Raw genomic sequence first — 22,658 nt, 5'->3', positions numbered from 1 at the left:
CATAAATTCCAACCTTGACTGGTCAATTTTGTTGCTGATTAATGGTGATATATAGTTTCCATTTGAAATGTACACTTCAATATTTGGTAAAATATTAGTTATTTTGTTATCAGTTGGTAGGTCACGGCTCTAAATTCTAAATTTCTAATACATATGAATAAGTCATTAGTTTAAAAGGAGAAGACATCATAATTGTATAATAAGTCACAATCTATAAATAATGTATGAAAAAAGTACAAGCAATACCAATAAATTCATGAACTGGAAAATAAATAGTACAATGTTCTCACACCAAACTATAAAGAAGAAATAATGATAACATCAAACATAAAACTCTCTCACACACACAAACGTACGTATATGAAATCAAGCTAGCTTAATATCCATTGCATGCATAATAAACCACCAAGAGAAAGCATTTAATTGCCAGAGGGTGAAGGTGGAGGGGAGAAGAAAGGAATGGAGGGCATAGTTGTTGGGATTGAGGGAAAGTTTGGAAGTGAAGTGGCCGGCAACGGGGGAAGGTTCGTCTGTGGGACGGTTGGGATCTTAGGGATGCTTATGCTTGGAAGTGGAGGCAGGGTAGTTGATGGTTGTGGAAGAGTTGGAATAGTTGGCAATGGTGGAACATTATTGCCCTGAATTGAAGGCAATGTTGGAATTGTAGGCAATGGTGGCAATGCTGTTGGTTTTGGCAGATTGGGAATATTTCCAGGCAAATTTGGAACACTTGTTTGCAAAAGATTGCGAGCTGCTAGGCTCATGCTCATGCTTGACATGGTGATCACAGCAACAAGCAATGCTGTCATCAAAGATCTTCTTGCTGATGATGCCATGGCTGATGAAATGAGAGAAGAGAAGAGAATATATGGTAAATTGATTTGGTTTGAGATTGGATGAGAAGCCAGAATATGGTGCTTGTTCTTATATAGAGCTAGCTAGAGTGTGTGATTTCAATTATTCAACTCAAAAGTTTGGAGAACTAACTAGAGACTCTTGGTCTTGTTAGTTCACCTTCCTTAATTTGAATAAATCATTTTTGTTTCTTGTTTGGTTATTGTAACTTGTGTAAACTGATTATAATTTATGAAGACAAATATTCAAATGTAGGATGGCCAACACTAGTTTTGCTATTTCTTGCCTAATTTACAAGAATATTATATTATTTGTTGTGTGTTAGTAAAGTTGGTTGATCTAATGGAGTTCAGCATATAGCTTTTCATAACTTTCAAAGTTACCATTAGTTCAATTTGACCAACAAAAAGAGGCATTTTATATTTATTTTTTTATTTCCTACAGAAATGTGTTGATGCAGTGTTTGTACTTTGTAGTAGTTGGAAAATTTTCTTATGATAAATTTTCATAAGATATAGGAATATCAGAGTTTTTAAACTAGAATGACGTTATATTTTTCTGTTCATCTATAATAACTAATAAAGTAAATTAACTTGATACTAAGAAACTTAATTTTTTAAAGTAAGCCGCTCCAATTTGATTAATTATTTTCATGTTTTCATTATTGAAAATAAATTATAAACGATTTTTGTTAGGGAAACAACAAAAATCAATAAAAAATAATTGGTCAATAAATAGTATAAATTATAAAGTGTTTTACACAGTTATGCAATTATAACTGTTTTTTTTATGACTATTTACACTATCAATATAAAAATACTTATTTTTATTAATATGGGTTATGTGATTGAATGCACGTATAAAATAGTTTAACACTGACTATGCATTAAAATTAAATTCTAATAAAAATTCTTATATCCAAAATTAAGATTGACTGCTTATAAGTTAACTTTTTTATTACTTCTCAAGATTCATTTAATTATATAATAATCAAATCCAAATCGATAGCTCTCGGACTCGGAGTATTTGAGTATCTCAAATTTAAATGTAATTATTTGCCCTTTTCAATTTGTTTCTCAATGAGCATTTTAAAATATCATCGAAATCTTATTATACAATCATGTCTAACTTATATATATATATATATATAATTGATATCAATTCATCCACCATATTAAGAGTTAATTGTAATTACTTACCGTGTTAAAAGAAGGGTGTAAACATTTTAACCTTTTCCCCATATTCATGCTCTTAATGGGGGATGCATAAATCCAACATGAATATGAGACATATTTTATAGAGTTTAAATTTGTCTTTTTATTCGGTATTTTTTTGGGTCAAATTTAAATTATATATTGGGTAGATCAATTTCAATCTAAAATTATGTTTCTTAATTAAAATACATATTTTTTTCAGTAAAATTAGTAATGGATGTTATGTTTTTATGTTTTAACTAATACTTTTTTATAATAATTTATTTTGATATAAATGTAATATAATATTTATTAAATTTAATTTTTAAGTGCAAGATTTCATTAGTTTGTTATATATAATTTGCAAAATAATGTGTTAAACACAAAATGGGAATTATATTAATTATAAAGTGTAATATATTCTAAACAATAGGTCTCCAAATACAATAATCTAGATGTGCATACAATAGAAAAGACTCAAGAAAATTAAACAAATAAAGTGAAAGGTAAAAATGACATAAATGACGAGTACAATAACTCATTAAGTAGTGAACAACTAATAACATATATATAAGAAGGTATATGCAGCGCTTATAATAATCATCATATTCATATTTTCAACTTTCAAGGGGGGGTGGTGGTGGTGGTAGAAGGTGGTGGGGAGAAGAAGGGGAAAGTGATTGGAATAGTCGTTGGGATTGGGAAAGAAGGAATGTTGGGCAGTGTTGGCTTTGGAAGTGGAAGCTGTGGCAATGGTGGAACATTCCCCTGTGTTGGAAATGGTGGCAATGTTACACTTGTTGCTTGCATAAGATGCCGTGCTCCTACGCCACTCTTCATGCCTGAGAATGAAACAATAGCAACCAAAATTGCCATCATCAACCAACTCTGGTAAGAGGCCATTATTGCAGATCCTTTAATTGGTTTTGATAGATATTATTATCATCAATTGGGACCTTTTTATAGATAAAGCTTTTTAATTAATTTGTGGGTAAACATGTTTAGAGATTTGGTTTTGTTAGTTAACCTTCCTTGGACTTGGATACTGGATAGTGTAGCGTTGCAAATTCTAAATTAGGACAACCAACCTCTTTTTTGCTGCAAAAAAAATATAGAACGCCGTTGCCGGGGATCGAACCCGGGTCACCCGCGTGACAGGCGGGAATACTCACCACTATACTACAACGACTTCGGTGTTAAGATGACTATGAATGTTTAATTTATTCTAATCCAAAACTAATGTTTTCTTCCTGTCAATAGTAAGTAGTAACAACTTGTAGAGGCCTGGTATTTTTATTATTTTTATTTTGTATATTTTTTAAAAAAATAAAGATACATAAAAGAAAATGTATACATTGGAGTGATTTGCATCATGATTTTGTGGGGTTATAGTTGAATCTTGATAAGTTGACAAGGCATTATATACCTTGTACACGAAATGTATTGCTTCTGTAATATCTCAGCAAAGGCCGGTTACTCAAATAATTGAACCATCAAACTCCATACGAGGTATAATGTCATATTTGGAGACGAATTTACTGAGAGAGAGGGTGCTCTATGTAACCACTAGAACTAGATAAGGTAAGTTTTGTCCCTTTATGGCCAACTAGTACAAAAAATATGTGGTTTTTGATTTCTAGAAGGGTTAACTACGTATAGGTCAAAAAAATTTTTTCGTGCCTAATCTTTTGTTGCATACAAAATCCTCCTTAAGCTTTAAAACTAAATTTTAAAATTGTCTTTTTTACTTAAGGTTAATTCTATGGTACCTATTAATTGTTACTTAATTTTTGCCTAACTTATCTTTTGTGGTAAGTTTTGAATTTTTAAAAATAATTTATTTTTATATCTTTTAAATTAAATATTAATTTTTAACTTTTTTTAGTAAATAGACACCACTTTTTAGGCACCATAGCATTTATTCTTACTTAAATCTTAAAATTTTGAATCTAATTACCTATAACAAAAAAATTATAAAATAAAAAAAATAATAAGAGAAAGAGAGTATTTTTGCTCTTACAAAAGGAGAAGAGAAGAAGGAAGGGAGAAGGAATGAAGAAAAAGAAGTTGTCCATGATCTATCTTTATCTCTCCTTTTGCCGCCACCTCCGTACGATTTTGGTCCTTTAAGGTAAGAACGATTTAAAAACTAAGTTAAATAATTTGAATTGTAGATTTCATGCCTTGAAATAATTGTTGAATTAATAAATTTAACGAAACTTATAATATTCACTCATGCAAATTGCCTTCCTAATTTTTTTTGAGATATAAAATATTCATCATCCAACTATATAAAAAGGTAATAAACTACTAAGTTGGGTTTGGTTTATTAGTACTTTAAACTTGAGTAACAATGGATGAGGATATATATATATGGAGTAAAGTAAACAATACCATGTAGTAGTATCTAAGAATTCAATAACATGCTAAAAAATGAAGATAACTTGTTATTTAAGGACACACACAGTTACAAAAGGAATCCACAAGAGAGGCACGTAGAGTTACACACACAAACAATATTATAAACAATACATAGATAGTACATGCAGTGGAAGAGTAGAAAGCAGAACCCAAATTTAGATGCAGGAAACTTAACCACTAAGTTACAAATTCAAGAGCAAAGAATAGTAAGTTTTAGTTCTTTCATGGAGTAGTGGTTGGAATGGCCTTAGGAATTGCAGGAATAGGCACAGGCAGTGAAGGAAGAGGAACAGCAGGCACAGGTGGAATTGGCAGTTCCGGAATTGGCACACCTGAAACTGGCACATCAAGCTTTGGGAGTGGAGGCAGCAGTGATGGCACCACCGGCACAAGCGGCAGCTCCGGCAGAGGCGGCAGCTCCAGTTTCTTGGTGCCATGCACTTTGGGAGCATTACGTGCCTCTGCAATGTCAGTGATCATTAGTGAGAAAGAAAGGAGCAGAATTGGTAGGAGGAGTGATGAGAAAGTGAAAGAAGCCATGTTTCTAGTCTATTCAAATGGTTGTTATGGAATATATGCTTTTGTAGCAGTAATGTTTTTGTGAATAGGGATGTTATAGCATGGCCTTTATATAGACCAGGTTGTGAAACTTGTGACCCATATGGACAGCTTGCTACTCAGGATAAGTTGCTACTGTCACTAATTCAGCTGCTTAATAATGATAATGATATATATCATAAGGGAATTTTTTCTTAGCACTAGATATTTCAGGTGGAGATATAAGAGATGGATTAACAGTCTTAAGAGAGAAGTAGTGCCTATTTTAAAAAGACGGTAGAATTTTGTCTCAGATGGTTCGAAAATGTAGAAAAAAGAACAACAAAGCATCCAGTTAAAAAGGTAGATAAGATAGAAAGATAAAAAATAGAAAAGACCTAAGAAAACCATATATGAAATGGTCAAAAGAAATCTATATGTAAACAGTCTTACTGTAGACATGATACAATATAGGATTCAATATCATCGTTTGATTTATGTAATCTGTTCTGCATAGGTTAAAGTTTTGTTGTTGTTGTAGTTATTTCAGCCATTTATATCTATTGTTTTAGAAAATTTAGAACATTTAAGCATTTTCTTAATTTTAATGCACAATCTTAAAGGACTAATATTGTAGAATGTAGTTAGTATATATCAATTGTCATTCAACATAAGTCTAATGAAATGCTGAATCTGCTGGAAAATTCAACTTGCAGTGTTTCTAGGACTAATTTTCCTTGTGCATGCCTTCTTTTGATGTTAGATGTAGCAAATTCCTACTAATATTTTCCAAGGGTTCTAGTATTTGGTTATTGCAGGATATCAATAATTGATTAATGCAATCATTATATGATAAAATCATTCAACAAAACAATTCCAGTAGAGCTCTTAGCTGTCTGACACTGGTTTTTGTTTTTACTATAGGTGATGAGATGAAATATTGTCTTGTTTAAGGCCCAAATCCACAGAATCCGTCTGGTATGGAACAAACCACATGAACATGGTAAGGCTAGTTGTCCTGTTATGGGGACAAGTGTAAAACAATATGTGGTTTATGAAAAAAGTTATCTTGATAGACATTTTAAACCTTTGTAGAGCCACTTGTAAATCAGCCTATCAGCTTTTTCTCTGCCATACTGAGGATTATGTTCATCAACTAGGTTTAAATTTTATGGAATTTCATTCATAATTGATGAAACCAATAATCAAGATGTAGCAGTAGTTCATATAAATGTCATTCCTGTTCATCTGCTTATTGCAACTTGGAAGCATGGAACCATAAAAGGAGAAATGTTATTTTTTGTAAGTAACTTTTTACATAAAAACTATAGCCACATACTTCCATCCACCATCATGTGGATGAGGTATTTTTAAATAACATTTCACATTTTTTTTTACAACAAATATAAGCATATAACTTGTTAGCAATTTAGCTTCAACAGACAACAATGTGTGAATAAGAAAAATTCCATCACTGCTTCACATGGCCAAGGCTGATAATGACTTTATTTAGAATGCACAGATAAACGTTCACGTGCTTTGCAATGGTCCATGGGTCTCTTATAAGTTCTAACTACTTAAAATACAATATTTTATGAATTGTAATCAAATGCATAGCCTATGCTTTTAAATTGCTAATAATACAAACTCAAGACAATAAATAAGAATACATTCCACAGGGAAAATAGGTGTAAAATCTCAGCACCACAAAACTTTGTTTTTAGCAGCAATTCTGCCATCTTCCTCCAGTTTGGTTCCCTGGTAATCCAATGTCCATTTCTCAAATGAACATTTAATGAAGTCATAATAGCCACCATGAACATAAAGTTTTCCATTTGCCACCTTTTCTTCTATCCATGGATAAGTTAGTAGGTTCACTAAGGAGTGATTAATTGATTCCTGTACAAAAATCACTTGACAAATTAAAATTTGAAGTCACTCAATATAATCAATTTGTACATAGATTAATATTTCATCAATCCTATATATAATTGGGATCAAATGAAACATGAAAGGACAGTATTGGACACATTCAATTTGAACAGCAAGAAGACAATATAAAATTATAAATAGAAACACTCATTCTGTATTGTGAAATGCAGTCTCATTTTCATGGAGATAAAATCTGATAGGTGTCTCATTTCATGACATGCCTCCAAGTTAGCAATTCCTCAATACCCCCAATTTTCCATTTAAATTCAAAAGACAAAAGAATACATCAAAACTTGTATATTCAAAATCATATTAAGAAAGTTACAGATAAGGCCTCAAGATTATTTCTCTCTAAATACCATAGGCACTCCCTTCTCAGTGCAACATACTATTTTAGAACCATTCAAATTATTCAACATTTTGAAATCTCAACAGCCAAACGGGACAACAAAAAATATCACCTTTTCACAATGCCTGCACTTGTCATCAAAGCTGAGGGTGGAAGCTGCAGCCTCAGTTTTCTTTCTTGCATTCTTCCCAACAATAACCCAATTGTGTATAAAGCTAATAGAAAAATAAAGAATGTTGAACTTAGCAATGTATAGTACATTTTAATCAAAGGAAGTAATATATGAGAGCCAACAACTAAAATCAAGCAATCCAACCTTCCGTTGGCATCGTCTTCCATACTCATAAGAGCTCGTATACCTCCACAGCAGCTGTGGCCAATGACTAAGATGTTTTCAACCTGCAATAATGAAAATTATTCTGCTCAACTCTTAATCTTTCCAATAAAAGTTGCAATTATCATAAGATCAAGATCAACCATTATTTTAATCAAAATGATTTTCAACTCTAGATACATGAATACTTGTCCAAACTAAAAAGTGAATAAGATTAGGAATTCCTAGAGTAGGGAACAAAATGATGCTTACTTGAAGAGTGTTTACAGCAAACTCTAATGCAGCATTTACTTCTGAGGGTCCACTCTGCATAAGGGAAAAGGAATTAGAGAGGCAAGTATGTTATCTGTTTTCATTCTTTCAACTATAACAAAATGGTAAATAAACACACCCAAATATATTGAACACAGTGTGATAGATACCTCAAAGGTGGGAACCAAATTAGCAACATTGCGAATCACGAATGCTTCTCCTGGTTGAAATCCCAAAATATTCGAGGGGCAAACCCTGGAATCTGCACAGGCAATAACCATGAACTGTTCCGGGAGTTGTTAGTGTTGGGAGAGGAGAGAAATGCTGTAAAAGGAATAAGAAACAAACTCAGCAAAATGAAAGATAGAAAAGGGAAGAACAATTACCTTTGGTGCTTGAGCCTTAGCAAGATTTTCAAACTGTTCAACATTTTCACTAACAGAAAACAGAAATCAACATTAAGTAAGTTTCTTCCTTTTGTTAGGCATCAGAAACGAACATGACTGAGTTAGAGTGTGGCCTTTTTCAGATGCTTACATATATTTACTCTTAAAACTTAAAAATCTATTTTTCAGAATATCAAATATATCACATCTGTCTTCAGCTTTAGATAAGGTCTCTAGCTTGCTTTTATTAAGTTGTTGTGTAAATCCTGGAGACCCCATAGAAGCCTTTAAAGCGAAACCTTGACTTCTCCTGCAAACATTAGAGCGAGACGCATGAAATCACATGGAAAAAAGGAAGACAAAACAAAGTTTCATTGGCTTTCATGACAATAATATTGACTTAGTAAGTATGTTGTTCTTAGTTCAAATAAATATAGCTACAAAAACACAGCAAATCAGTCTAGTATATATTTAGCTACCATAACTGTGATTCCCAAATATCAAATATCAGCCTATAGAATAGTGTGATTAGATAAGTTATGAAACAAGAAAAGATTGAAATATTCAACCAACCAAAATGAAATTGCCAGAGATTAGAATACTAGTATAGATTTAGCTACCATGACTGCAATTGCCAATGATCAATATCAGCCTATAGAATAGTGTGATTAGATCATTTATGAAACAAGAAAAGATTGAAATATTCAAGTAACCAAAATGAAATGGCCAGAGATTAGAATACTTGTATGTTCAATGTTCAGGGGAGAGTCAAACTGCATAGCCATATCCAAATTGTGAAAGGTTATTGTTTCAGTTTAGAAAACTAAATACTTCTATGATAAACCTCGGATGTAAAATCTTTTTCCTTTTTGGTTTAAAAGAAAACTAGAAATCCAAACAATAAAAAATGCTCAACCGAATGATCCTAAATGAGTCCTTCATTTCCTAACATGTTCTTCAAGTAATTATTTGTCATACTATATAACATGAAAATTTTCACAAGACTAGAAAATAAAGTAAGCAAATCTAACATATCTAAAAACAGAGGTTAGTCAATGATCACTAACCTTAAAGCTGGCAAAATTCTCAAATGTGGCTGCTCAAAAATTTTTCCTGTTTTGCGAGCACCGCCAAATATCTGCTACATCAGATTCACTGAACAATGATTAGCTAATTCACAAGTACAATAACAAAACAAATAGACATGTGCAAGAAAAGAGAATAGTACCGGTGATGTGGCAGGCTCAACAAAGCAATTGGTGGAAGAAGAAGGAGGAGGAGCTGCCATTGAAGAAAGAGAGAACAAAAACAAATAGAAATATGAAAATTCAAAATAATTAGGAATGGGAAACTGAATAAAACAGTCATTGGTTGGAAGTTAGGACCGTACTTACTATTATTATTAAAAATGAGTAGGTAAAGTTGGTTACATGTTTTCTCCAACAAAGACGGAGAAACCAAGGTTCTTAAGTAACCATAACAAAATACTTTTATTTTTTTGTATTATTTTAATTATGCACAGTTGCCTGTGAAGTGTGCACCACCACTTCTCCATGATTCCTTCCAATGAAAAAGTTGTAAACTTTTTTTGACTTTCTTTATTCCCCCAAAACCCTCCTTTTTGTTCATTTGGCGTTTTCCGCTTTTGCATGGGCCAGTAAAACTATGGAAACTTCTGGATACTCGAATGGATTCAACTGTAAAATATTTTAACTAAAATAGAAAATTCATGTTAAAAATAATACTTACAATTAAGTTTTTCAATATATATATAAAGAGTTTCAGAAATTTCTATTTTAAGTAATTTTAACAAGTACTAATTGCTACGGAAGATTCTATTTTATTTGACGAAAATGTACACTACATAAAAGGAATTAAAACCTGGTGGCAGATCTGAGGCCAAATACGTGTAAAGGAAAAAAGGAAAGGTAGTAATAAAGCATAGTACATTGTACCCGCTTCATTTTGAACTATGCTATGGGATCTACAACTGTATTCTTTGAAATTAGCTATAATCATGGTGGTGTTGACCACTTTTACATTTAAATTATTATTTGAATGTTTTTAATCAGAGCATCAAAAAAATTGTCTAATTTCTTTTTCTAACAGAACCCAAATTCTTGAGGTTATAGTTTGCGTTAACAACTGTACCAAAATCATCGTTGTTACTGAAAACAAGTTTATGATTGTGTACAAAATGTACTATGAGAAGGAAAAAAAAAAGGAATGCTTGAATATGTTGTTAATCCCTAATTCCATATAAATATAAACCATTTTAAATTTTAATTCTTCTTTTTCACATAATCGAAAAAGTTGAATTTCATTAATGAAAAGTTTTGTTTGCGAAGAAGCTAAATTTCACTAATCAAAGTTTTGTACAAGAGAGTTATTTCTTTTTTTTTTTTTTGGTATGACAAGAGAGTTATTTCAACAATATAACAATGCACTACAGATTAAAATTTATGAAGCAAGCATGCTCGTAGAATGGGTCATGTTTTGTTAGAAATTATGTATGGACTCAATACCAAAAAGAAAACTATGTATGGACTAAAAGTATTGGACAACGATCACCGAAAAATCAGTACCCTATCATACACCAGGAAACACCTAAATGGGCCCAATTTAAGTAAAAAATGTTCTCGATCCAAGAGCTCAATCCAAACTTGGCAGGTTAGGTTGAGTGAAAAGAGAAGGTAGACCCACAGCAGTGAAGTCAAACCCAAAAAATAAAATAAAAGCAACATATAATGGTTAATTTTGTAATTTAATTACTCTATTGATTTATATAATTTTACTAAATTTTTAATTAGTTATTTATATTTTATTTTTTTAATTAAATTTTTATATTAATTTTAATTTTATAATTAAATCCTTTTTTTAGTGTAAAAAATATTAAAATTAATAGAATATTTCTTTACAAATTAAAGATATTCATAATTAAAATTCTAAGTACATTTTTGACCGCATATATATTAAAAAAAATATTCTATTTATTTAATGCTTTTAATATAAATAAGACCTAATTACAAAATTAAAAGTAATGTAGAAACTCATAAAAAAATATAAAAATCTAATTAAAAATTTGATAAAATTATAACTATAAAAATTAATGAAATAATTAAAACTATTTTTTATATTTTTTAAATTAGGAAAGGAACAAAGATCGAAGGGTCTAATTATTGTATTTGTACCTAAGATTTTTTTTTTTAATTTTGTTCGAAACAGAAATCATAGGGTTCTATTTCTATACTATAAAAAATTAAAAGAATTCTATTTTTGTACCTTAAATTTTAAATAGTGCCAAAATTGAAATTAGAAATCAGAATGTTAAAAAACATCATTGTCAACCCAATTATAAAAATAAAAAGTGACATGTAGCAGCACATGACATATGTAGAATTCTTCGCAATTTATCAGTACCACAACTTCACATGATCAAAAATCAAAACAGGAAAGACAATACACAGTAGCACTTCGCAGAGCTTAATATATAAACCAATATCATCTTCATCAAAACGTAGATACTATAAACAATTCTTATGAGATTGTGAGAAGTACTAACCAAAACCAACCTGGTGGGATGTAAAAAATTAACCTGACAGAAAACCTATATATACAGGACCAGATACTACACCTAAAATCTGAACCAAATACATACTGCAATACAAAGATTTCCAAGACAGATGTAATCAAAAGCCTATTTGTGAAGGAGAATACAATAACGGTCAAAAGGAGAATACAAGCAGCTAGCAGCCCCTTATGAAAGATGAAGGACTCCACCAGTATAAACACGTAAACATTAATATAACTCCACCAAACACATATCTTAATGGACCCATTAGAGAGAAAATAAAAAACTACAGACAAATTAGGATGAAATGAAAGAAGACTAAACACAAATCAATTTTCACGCCGTGATTAACATGATAATCAAGTTTCGAGAGAGAACAAAGAGTATCTCTCTATGTTGTAGGATGGACAACTTGAAAGAATAAAGCTCAAACACCAAATGAAACACTTAGATACATTAAGGATTCGTGTTGCTCACAGCCATGGTTAGTACTTACTTAGTATGCCAACGTACCAGAAATTATTGTGATGTATAAAGCTTAAATTCAACTCCAAACTTTCATGGATCTGTGAGGAGTGCGAGAATAAACTAAAATCCAATGAGCATTATATGCTTCCCAAAAAAACATGCAGAATCTACACAAAATTAAGTCATCCTCCTCAAACAGGTCAAAACAAAAATAAGGAGGTATTGCTGAAGTTATTATAGACTAACATAACCAGAATTCACAAAAGTTCAGCATGAGTACCAACCATACCAAAAGTCTACAATAATAACTAAACAAAAAAAAAAAAGTCACTGAAAGACTAATGACCCTTAACCTTATCATCTGCAACAGCATTGAGAATAGGCAAGCTGCTCAAGAACTCATCAAGCCCTTCAAAGAAACCAATCCCTTCAATGTTATCCTCCGCATTACCCGTCCCACCTGCATTCGCCCTATCGCGTACTCCATTGGCAGTCTCCTCCACATCATTACTAAACTCCACATTCAGATCCAACTTCCCCAAATTACCAGCACCCCTCCTCCTCAAACTTGCCAATGCAGCTTTCTTGCCAGATTCTAGCCTAGCTGCAATGGGCACTGCTGCAGAGTCAGCACCAACAGCCTCACCATTTTCCACACCAGCATTGCCAGAACGGTTACGAACCCCTCTCCTAGGCCTCTCCACTGGTGTGCTTGCATTGCCACCAGCAGTGGTGGCAGAACTCTTCCTATTCCTTCTTCTTCTTCTTTTCCTCCCCACCTTCTTATTCGCATTAATATTCCTCCAATCCTCATCGTCAGAATCATCTTCCGTCGTATCGGAATGCTCGACAAACGCGGCGGCAGCCTCATCATCATAGTAAGCCCAAGGCCCTCTCAGATGTCTCCATCTGTCAGCACCTTTGAGAGGACAAGGAACCAAAGCAGAGAAAGGGTTCCATTGAGAAGCAGAACCACTTATATCCTTGAAATCACCAGAAAACCCTAGCGGCATGAAACCCCAACTGCAGAAGGACATGAACCCGTCTTTCCCGGTCAACTCCGGCGGCGACCTCACCGCCAACGCATGGAAAGGCCTCCGGCAGCTCTGGCACAGCAAGGTACACTCCTCGTACACCTTCGGATACTCAAACAAACCGTAACAGTAAGGGCACGCAGTCCAGAAAGCTCCATTCAGCTCGGTTTCAATCGACTCAGTAGCCCTAGCCGGCCGAGTTGGCTCAGTCAGCTGAGTCACATTGTCCTGACTCGGCCTCTCCTCCTCTTCCTCCTCCTCAACCACCACAACCCTGGGAGCTTCCGTCGATATAGCGTTCTTACTCAGTGAAAACAGTTGCTGCTGCTGTTGCTGTTGCCGTTGCAGTTGCAGTTTCGCCTGTTCTTGTTGTTGCCGTTTCCATTGCTCTTGCTCTTGTTGTTGCCGTTGAAGTTGCAGCGCTTGTTCTTGTTCTCGCCGTTTCTGTTGCTCTTGCTCTTGTTGTTGCCTTTGCCGTTCCTCCTCTTGTTGTTGCCTTTGCCGTTCCTCCTCTTGTTGTTGCCTTTGCCGTTCTTCCTCTTGTTGTTGCCTTTGCCGTTCCTCCTCTTGTTTTTGCCTTTGCCGTTCCTCCTCTTGTTGTTGCTGCTGCTGCTGCTGACGCTGTCGCTGCTGCTGATTCTGGTTGATGAGGTGGTTCTGATTCTGATTCGGATTTTGGTGGAGGAAGTGGTTCTGGTTCTGGTTCTGGTTCAAGTCGTGGCTTTGGTTATGATTGTTTTGGTGGTTGTTGAGATTATGCCTCTGCTGCAAGATTGGAAAAGCTTGAGGGACGATAGGAACAGGGGCAGGTTGGGAAGGAGGAGGAGGAGGAGGTTCGGTAAGGAGTCTGAGGTCGTTATCGAAGATTGCTTTCTTGGAAGGGTTTGAGAGTACGGACCATGCGTCGTTGACGAGGGAGAAGGCGTAGGCGGAGAACGCGAATGGGTTGCGGTGTGGATCAAGAATGGCAGCGAGACGGCGGTACTGGGCGGCGATGTAGTCGAGATTATGTGAGTAGCGAATAACCTGGAGAATGCTGTACCAGTCAACGAGGTCGTTGATCCTGGCCTCGCCGGCCACGAGGGTGTCGATTACGGTGAGAAGTAGCTCTGTGACTTCGAAGCGTGGGTCACACTCGCGGGCCCTGATGGCGAATGACCGAGCTCCATGCAGGTCACGTGCACTCAGGAGCTTGTTGGCCGTGTACAGCCACCGCTCCGCTTCCGCCCTATTCCCCCCTTCCATTGATTTGATTTCTCTTTCTCCAAAACACTCTCACTCTCACTGTCTCACACTCAAAACGGCGCTGTTTTGTCTTTTTTTTTTTTTTTTTGGTTGCCGCTCCTGTTGTGTTTTGTGCTTTAAGCTTAAACTAAGCACTGGTAAATTATAATAGTGCTGAATGAGGAGTATATAGAAGGGGGAAGAAATGGAAATGAAAAAGAAAAATAGAGTGGATTGACCATAAAGGATATGAAAAATGTGCGGCAGCAGGGTGTAGGTGAGGGGTATTTTGGGAAGTTGAGGTAAGAAACAAGTAAACAGGATCACATGGTGGTGGACTTACTCTTTGTTAGCTTATAATTACTAGGCTTGTGTTCCTTTATTTGATATATAGTGTGGGGAGATTTCGGTAGAAAACTAGAAATTAAGAAGGGTAGATTAGATTAGATTCTCTTTGGCTTTTGGAAGTGACATTGACATTGGGAAGACTTGAGAAATGGATGACAACTTTTGTGGCGTTTTTTTAGAGATGAGAGGAGGTGTAAGTATGTGACGCATGTGCGGATTGGTTAAGAGATGATGAAAGACAAAAGTTTCATAAGAAGGGAATTAAGGTTGGTCTTTGTTCCCACATTTGACTTTTCAACTCGGCCTCATCAGTCAACAATTTCAATATATGCCCTTGCCACCCTTCTTATCTCCTTTGACACCCTCATTTAATCCATTTTTGTACAATGAACCTAATTATGTACTATCTATTTCATAGAAATTCTTACTCTTATTAATTTACAAAACAAACATTATTTATTTACTTTTTGTTCTTTTTTATATTTCTTAAAAATAAAATAACTTAAATCACTCCATAAAATAATTTTTTTAATTTATATAATATATAAGAATATTTTCTATTTCAGTTCAATTTCTTTTAAATTTGATGAAAATAAAAATTTATTATATTAAAATTTAAATTAAATGTTTTGTTATAGTCATGAATTATCTATGATTCTATGTACTCCACGTTATTGATTTTACAATTTTTATAAAATGACATTTTTTATAAAGGTTTATTAATAATTATTTTAAGACACTCTTTAGATGGCATAAATTTAAAAGTTGAATAAAATTTTTTTTTAAATAAGAATTATGTTGAATTTGTAATTGAGTTAGTAACGGATACTATTTTCATTTTTTAACGTCTTAATTTGTTTTTTGGTGACTTAACGTCTTAATTTGTTATTCAGTTGTTTTAAGATTTATTTTTTAGTTAGAAGTTTTTTTTTTCAAAAAAATAACTGTTTTTTATTTCTCCTCTTATTTTGTATTGTTTGTTAGTATTTTAAAAATTTTTGAAAAGGAGTTTTGGTAGTTAAAATTTTGAAATTTCAAACGTTATTCCACGCTTAACAGTTTGTTATATTTCACATGTCAGTGCTGTGTTTTGTTTTTTACTAGGAAACTCTATTTTTCTTTTAAAAATGCTCAAATATTTTAAAAAGTTTGTTTATGTTTTATTAATATAAATATAAGCATAACTACATAACTCTTTAAATAAATTGATTTGTCTGGTCTCAATCTTTTTTGTTCATCTCTTTCTACTATTTTTTAATTACTTTTAAGTTTTATTTTAATCAATTATTTAGGATGTATTTGACAATCATGTAAAAAAAAAGTATGTTTAAATTTTGTAAAAACTTTAATTTTTTGTTTGAGTAAATTTTTTATTTATGAACGCATAAATAACTTTGTTACCAAAATTACATTTATAAGGAGTAATATGTTTTAACTTCTGTATTTTTTTAACTGACTTTTAATTATTAATACTAGACATTTATTTACTTTTTACTAAATTTATCCTTGACCTTTATACACGTTATTGTATTAGTTATGAAATTATTATTATTTTTATTGATATGAACTCTTTTTTTATTATTTATTATTTTTATTTTTTGTTAACTGTTTGTTTGACATTATACATCTTTATAATTGTGGTCACCAAAAAAATACATCTTTATAATTGTAATTTTTGTATATTATTTTTGTTATTATCTTTTTATAGTATGATTTATTAATCTTATTAGGTAAAGTAAATTAAACAAAAATTTAACTGTAAAAAATAATAATAGTAAAAAATTATAACGTACTAAAAATATACTGTATAATAAACATCATTAAGAATTTTCAGATTTATTTCGATCACTACAAGATAAATATTTAATTTTTTATTATTTTTAGTACTCTTTTTTATCATTGTAATTTTCGTCTACTATGTTTTAACGTAATTTTTTTATAATATAGATTATAATTTCATTAGAAAAGATAAATTAAATAAAAAGTTAATCATAGATAATAATAAAATCATCAAAATATGAATTTCAAAATAATATTAAGAATAAGATTATTAAGAGTACTAAAATAAGAGTAAGATGGTAAAAAAAATATTAAATTAACATTCTCATGTTGATACTTAAAAATATAACATATTTGATTAAATATTCTTTATACATATATCTAAAATTTATATTTTTTTAGTTTTATTTAAAAATATATTATGTCTATTTTTATATGTTATTTTTATTTTAATAAATAAATATTAATTTTATTATAAAATTAACTAATAAGATATATTTAAATGTCTAAATTAAAATGATAGGATAATATAAAAATATTATTTAAGTTGATGTTTATTTTAATAATTTTTGTATTTAAAGGTGATTTTAAATAGTTTAATCCAAACAACATTTATTTTACTATAATATATTTTAATACAAAAATTGTCAAACATAAATCACTTTAACACAAACTTATTTTTTATTAAAATCAAGTTTACAAAATCAATTTTATGCAAACCCCATTTATAAAGTATAATCCACACACACTTATTTGTCCACCACAATTTGCCCACTAATCCCATTGTTACTTATATTTAGGGCTCAATTTAGATATATTCTTAAAAAAAAATTAATTTATAAAAAAAAGTATAGTATCAATGGTATAATTTTTAAAATTAAATTGTAATTTTTTTAAAAAAATCTATTTTAGTGCTTATGAAAAAATTTTAAAAAATGACTTTTTTTATAAAAATTAAAAAAAATTATCACTCTTTTTTAAAATAAACATTTTAAAAAAAATAAATATAAAATAACATTAATATAAATATTTATTATTTAAATTATTTTTTTAAATTTAATTAAACTGTTTGCTCAAACAAAATCTTGTATATAAATGATATTTCTATTAATTATATTTTTTTGATTATTATGTTTTTTTTAGCTGTCATTATTATTGTTTTTCAACCAGCACTATTGTTTCTTATATCTCCCTGGTCCAAATTCTGTCCTTCTTCCATTTTTTTTGTTTTTTATATTTTATTTTATGAATTCAAACTCAATTCACTTATTATTATTACAAAGTCATCATATGTTTTGGGTTATACATTGCAAATTCTCTTTTTGGATGTTGCTCGTGGATTCATTTACGATGGCGACCATATTGGGTGCATGGGCAGTGGACTTATAGAAACGCATCATACTTGTTGAAACAGCTCGACAAGTTTTGTTTTGTCTTGTCTATCAAGTTTCTAAGACTCTTTTCCCTTTCTCTCTTAAAAATATAAGAAATTGTAACATATAATTCAAGCAAAAAATTTCTTTGAAGTTAAAAATTAATAAAAAATTAAAATAAAATAAGAATGAGAGAAAACATGATAATTGACAGAGGAGTCTGATGCGGTTTTGTATGATGAAGACATAGACATTATGACAATTTTGCAAAGTCAAAATAACGTTATTGTAGCTAAAAGAAGAATGGCAAAACAGAAGGAAAAAGGTAGGAAGAGCAGACCCAAAAAACATAATAAGATATGTAAAACTTTATTAAAATGATTTATAGTTAGAATATCACTGGACTAGGAGGGATTGGAAAGTGGAGTATGGTGAAAAAGTTGAAGAAAAAGTATAGATTAAATATATTAGGACTTATTGAAACGAAGCGAGAGGTTGTGACTAAGTTTGATATAGCACGTTTGTGGGGCTGTGACACGGTGGACTGGGACTACCTAGAATCTGTAGGTGCCTCCGGAGGTTTATTATTCATGTGGGATGATCTATTGTTTAAACGATCGAATTATTATAAGGGGGATGGTTGGCTTTACGATGAAGGGCTGCTGACAAAAAATAACTTTAACTGTGCTTTCTGCTTGGTGTATGGAGCCCATGTTCGGAATGAGAAATCAGTGATGTGGGAAGAGTTAAGCTATATGGTGGGATTATGTCAGGTTCTTTTTTGCTTGATGGGTGACTTTAATGAGATATTAAGATTGGAGGAAAGGAAGGGCACTACTAGTTTACCAGTATCTGCGGAGGACTTTAAGGAGTGGATACAAGACTTACAGCTAGTAGATTTACCGCTTTCAGATCGAAAGTTCACATGGTTTTGAGGTCGATCTTGTAGCCGGATTGATAGAATCCTTGTCAGTTTAGAGTAACTAGAAAAGTTCCCGAATACTCGGATGAAAGGGGGACCTAGAGGTCTATCAGATCATTGTCTGTTGATTTTAGAAGATACAAGAGTTAGTATGGGCACTAGACCTCTTCGAAGCTTGGATTCTTGGTTTACTCATGGAGGATTTTTTAGGATGGTTAAGGATGAGTAGAGAAAGTAGGGGAATGACCAGTTCACTAATAAGCTGAAGGCCTTGTCTGTACCGCTGAGAAGATAGCATAAGGACAACTTTGGAGACATGGAGAACAGAATCAAGAATTTGGAGGAAGAGATTAAAAAGGTTGATGACATGGTTAGTTCTGGTATTTATGACGGGACGGTGGAGGCTAGACGGAAGGCTCATGTGACTTGTTGTGCGAAGTGGTACACCAGAAAAGAGGTTCATTGGAAGCAGATGTCTCGATCACAACATGCTAAAGATATGGACAAGAACACGAGGTACTTTCATAACTTAACATCAGGTAGAAGGAGGAACAACAGAATCGACTCCCTGCTAATAAATAGAAGGCTGGTGCAGAATCAGGCCAGAATTAAGATTGCAATCAGAGAGTTTTATAAGGAGCTGTACCGGTAGGACTATGCTCCTTTGATTGGGTTCCGTGATGGGTTGGTCAAGCAAATTGGTGAGGAAGAGGCAGCAGGGTTAGAGGTGATGCCATCGCCTGAGGAAATACGACAGGCGGTCTGGGACTGTGAATCCAGTAGGGCGCCGGGTTGTGATGGATATAACATGAACTTCATCAAGAAATGTTGGAGTGAGATTGGCCAAGAGTTTACAGAAGCGGTGATGAGATTTTTCCAAAATGCGAGGTTACCAACGGATGCTAATATAACATGGGTATCGTTAGCTCCAAAATTTGTGGGAGCTAAGGAAATAAAAGACCTTCCTCCGATTAGTATGGTTGGTTGTGTGTATAAGGTGATATCAAAAGTTTTGGTGAGAAGAATGCGGGTAGTGATGTCAAGATTAGTGGGAGAGACTCAGTCGGTGTTTGTACAGAGCCGCAAAATACATGATGGTGCACTTATTGCTTGTGAGACAGTCCAATGGCTGAAGTTGTGCAAGAAAAAGGCGGCAATTGTTAAGTCAGAATTTCAGAAAGTGTACGACAGGGTGAGATGGAGCTTTGTGGATATCGTATTACAGAAGATGGGCTTTGGACTTAGATAGAGGGCATGGGTAAAGGAATGTGTGACTACAATGTCTATGTTGGTGTTGATTAATGGGTCACCGTCCAAGCCGTTCAGAATGAAGAGAGGTCTTAGACAAGGAGACCCCCTCTCACCCTTTCTGTTTGTTCTTATCGTTGACGTCTTGTATAGGATGATGGGTGAGGCAATGAGGAATGGACGCATCTCTCCACTGCTGATTGGAAGGGACAACATAGAGTTGTCACATCTCCAGTTCGCAGATGATACAATTTTATTTTACCCTCAGGAAAAGGAGACAGTCATGAATTATAAGAGGCTTCTGCGTTGTTTTGAGTTTATGTCTGGTTTGAGTGTTAACTTTGATAAGTCACATTTGATTTCGGTTAACTGTGAGCAGGATTGGGTGACGGATATGAGTGGTTTGCTGGGATGTGCGGAAGTTGCTTTACCTGTCAGGTACTTAATTATTCCTCTAAGGGCGAACCATCGGCTGGCGAAGACCTGGAAACCAATCATAGAGAAGGTGGAAGATAAACTTAGCTTATGGAAAGCAAAGTCCCTCAACAAGGCTGGCAAGCTAGTTCTCATAAAATCTGTTCTAAATAGCTTGTCGGTTTACTACCTTAGCTTATATAAGATGCCAAAGTCGGTAGCAGAAAAACTTATTGGGCTACAGAGGAGGTTCTTGTGGAGTAAAGAAGCTGGGAACAGCGGTATACCACTAGTGAAATGGGAGATGGTGAAAGCTCCAAAAAACTAGGGGGCCTGGGGGGGTGGGGATGCATTGATTAGAAATGCATCGCTTCTGTTCAAGTGGTGATGGCGCTTTTCGAAGGAGGATTGCCCATTGTGGAAGAAGGTTGTATGTTCTTGTAATCAGTTGAACCCGTATATAATGTTATCAAAACAGCCATTACCGACAAGAGTTGGTCCGTGAAAAGATATCTGCTAGCTTAATATTCAGAATCAACAGGTGAGATATAAGATTATCAGCGGTCTGTCTATAAAGGTGGGAAATGGTAGACTTGTTCGGTTTTAGGAGGATGATTGGTTACAAGGTGACACTTTGAAAGTAAGTTTTCCAAGCTCTTCTCTGTTTCAAACCAACAAGGATCTGTTATAGGAGATTGTGGGTTCTGGGAGGGTTAGAGTGGGTATGAAACTTCCAGTGGAGGAGAGATTTATTCCAATGGGAGTTAGAGCTTCTCAATCAACTTCATCAGAATAGGTGTTTTTTTCTACTAACAATTTTGTGCAGGTATTGCAGAAAGATACTATCTCGGAGGACCTCACAAGTTACAGCTTCACTAGCACCATATGGAGAGGATTGATTCCTCCAAGAGTGGAACTTTTTTCATGGTTTGTTTTAGTAGGAAAGGTTAACATGAAAGAAATATTGAGTAGGTTAGGAATTATTCATCAGAATGATAATGTTTGTGTTTTGTGCATCACCTGTTTCCTGAATGTGAGTTTACGTGACAGGTGTGCTGCGCTTGGTTGAGGTATGCTGATAGAGCTTGGGTTATTATGGGGACTGTTAAAGAGATTTTTGAGAGTTGGGTTGGAGTAACTGGTCGTAATTCTGAGCATAAGAAGTGGTTAGTAGGTTTTTTCGCGGTTATTTGGAACGTTTGGCTGGAAAGAAATAGCAGAGCTTTCCAAAAGTCTGAGACAGATATTGTTGGAATTATAAATAGGTCATTTTTGAGCTACAGAGAATGGTGTGGTGTTGATCCATTTGGTTGTTAATGGCTATGCCAAAAATGACAACGAATTATACCTTTTTATGTGATCAGTGCCTTGTGCTTTAATTTGTATTTTGTATTTTTTATGCTCCACAGAAAGTAAGTTTTCCGAGACTCTTCTCTGTTTCAAACCAACAAGGATCTGTTATAGGAGATTGTGGGTTCTGGAATGTGTTAGAGTGGGTATGGAACTTCCAGTGGAGGAGAGATTTATTCCAATGGGAGTTAGAGCTTCTCAATCAACTTCATGACCGGTTAAGGCTAGTTAGATTGTCAACTAGTAGAGAGGATACAATTATATGAAAATTTGACAGAATAGGTATTTTTTTCTACTAATAATTTTGTGCAGGTATTGCAGAAAGATACTATCTCGGAGGACCTCACAAGTTACAGCTTCACTAGCACCATATGGAGAGGATTGGTTCCTCCAAGAGTGGAATTTTTTGCATGGTTTGTTTTAGTAGAAAAAGTTAACACGAAAAAAATATTGAGTAGGTTATGAATTATTCATCAAAATGATAATGTTTGTGTTTTGTGCAAAAAAGATGTAGAATTTGTGCATCACCTGTTTCTTGGATGTGAGTTTACGTGGCAGGTGTGGTGCGCTTAGTTGAGGTATGCCGATAGAAATTGGGTTATTTCGGGAATTGTTAAAGAGATTTTTGAGAGTTGGGTTGGAGTAACTGGTCATAATTCAGAGCATAA

The 22,658-nt window shown here is 33.3% G+C and overlaps 6 protein-coding genes and 1 non-coding gene across 10 annotated transcripts; 1 reads left to right on the top strand and 6 right to left on the bottom strand.

Moving 5' to 3' along the window:
* Positions 1–225: 225 nt before the first annotated feature.
* Positions 226–881, bottom strand: LOC130954208 (protein PELPK1-like). The gene has a single exon (XM_057880936.1). The coding sequence runs from the start codon at positions 834–836 to the stop codon at positions 420–422; it is 417 nt and encodes a 138-aa protein (XP_057736919.1). The 5' UTR covers positions 837–881; the 3' UTR covers positions 226–419.
* Positions 882–2,672: 1,791 nt separating this feature from the next.
* Positions 2,673–2,951, bottom strand: LOC130956642 (U1 small nuclear ribonucleoprotein C-like). The gene has a single exon (XM_057883665.1). It carries the CDS (start codon positions 2,949–2,951, stop codon positions 2,673–2,675), a length of 279 nt encoding a protein of 92 aa, XP_057739648.1.
* A 214-nt stretch (positions 2,952–3,165) lies between these two features.
* On the bottom strand, positions 3,166–3,237 carry TRNAD-GUC (transfer RNA aspartic acid (anticodon GUC)). Its single transcript has one exon. It is a non-coding gene; the product is annotated as a tRNA-Asp (tRNA).
* Positions 3,238–4,472: 1,235 nt separating this feature from the next.
* LOC130955705 (protein PELPK1-like) lies at positions 4,473–5,149 on the bottom strand. The gene has a single exon (XM_057882633.1). The coding sequence runs from the start codon at positions 5,007–5,009 to the stop codon at positions 4,692–4,694; it is 318 nt and encodes a 105-aa protein (XP_057738616.1). The 5' UTR covers positions 5,010–5,149; the 3' UTR covers positions 4,473–4,691.
* Positions 5,150–6,331: 1,182 nt separating this feature from the next.
* LOC130955703 (beta carbonic anhydrase 5, chloroplastic-like) lies at positions 6,332–9,692 on the bottom strand. Of its 4 annotated transcripts, XM_057882631.1 has the most exons (10): positions 9,654–9,688; positions 9,488–9,540; positions 9,327–9,414; positions 8,411–8,569; positions 8,260–8,308; positions 8,044–8,157; positions 7,874–7,927; positions 7,604–7,686; positions 7,400–7,502; positions 6,336–6,905 (listed from the first exon to the last, which is right to left on the bottom strand). In XM_057882631.1, exons 4-10 carry the CDS (start codon positions 8,536–8,538, stop codon positions 6,705–6,707), a joined length of 732 nt encoding a protein of 243 aa, XP_057738614.1. In that variant the 5' UTR covers positions 8,539–8,569; positions 9,327–9,414; positions 9,488–9,540; positions 9,654–9,688; the 3' UTR covers positions 6,336–6,704. The 4 variants fall into 4 exon arrangements, with proteins under 4 accessions (XP_057738612.1, XP_057738614.1, XP_057738613.1 ...); XM_057882629.1 differs by lacking the exon at positions 9,654–9,688 and having other exon boundaries at positions 6,332–6,905; positions 9,327–9,400; positions 9,488–9,613; XM_057882630.1 differs by having other exon boundaries at positions 9,327–9,397; positions 9,488–9,692.
* A 2,315-nt stretch (positions 9,693–12,007) lies between these two features.
* Positions 12,008–15,039, bottom strand: LOC130954493 (uncharacterized). The gene has a single exon (XM_057881240.1). It carries the CDS (start codon positions 14,575–14,577, stop codon positions 12,637–12,639), a length of 1,941 nt encoding a protein of 646 aa, XP_057737223.1. The 5' UTR covers positions 14,578–15,039; the 3' UTR covers positions 12,008–12,636.
* A 4,255-nt stretch (positions 15,040–19,294) lies between these two features.
* Positions 19,295–20,227, top strand: LOC130956641 (uncharacterized). Its single transcript, XM_057883664.1, has 2 exons — positions 19,295–19,567; positions 19,631–20,227. The coding sequence occupies exons 1-2, from the start codon at positions 19,295–19,297 to the stop codon at positions 20,225–20,227; spliced, it is 870 nt and encodes a 289-aa protein (XP_057739647.1).
* Positions 20,228–22,658: the final 2,431 nt, after the last annotated feature.

Source organism: Arachis stenosperma, chromosome 10 (assembly GCF_014773155.1).
Source record: "Arachis stenosperma cultivar V10309 chromosome 10, arast.V10309.gnm1.PFL2, whole genome shotgun sequence".
NCBI lineage: Eukaryota > Viridiplantae > Streptophyta > Magnoliopsida > Fabales > Fabaceae > Arachis > Arachis stenosperma.
This window is presented reverse-complemented; position numbering and strand designations above follow the sequence as displayed.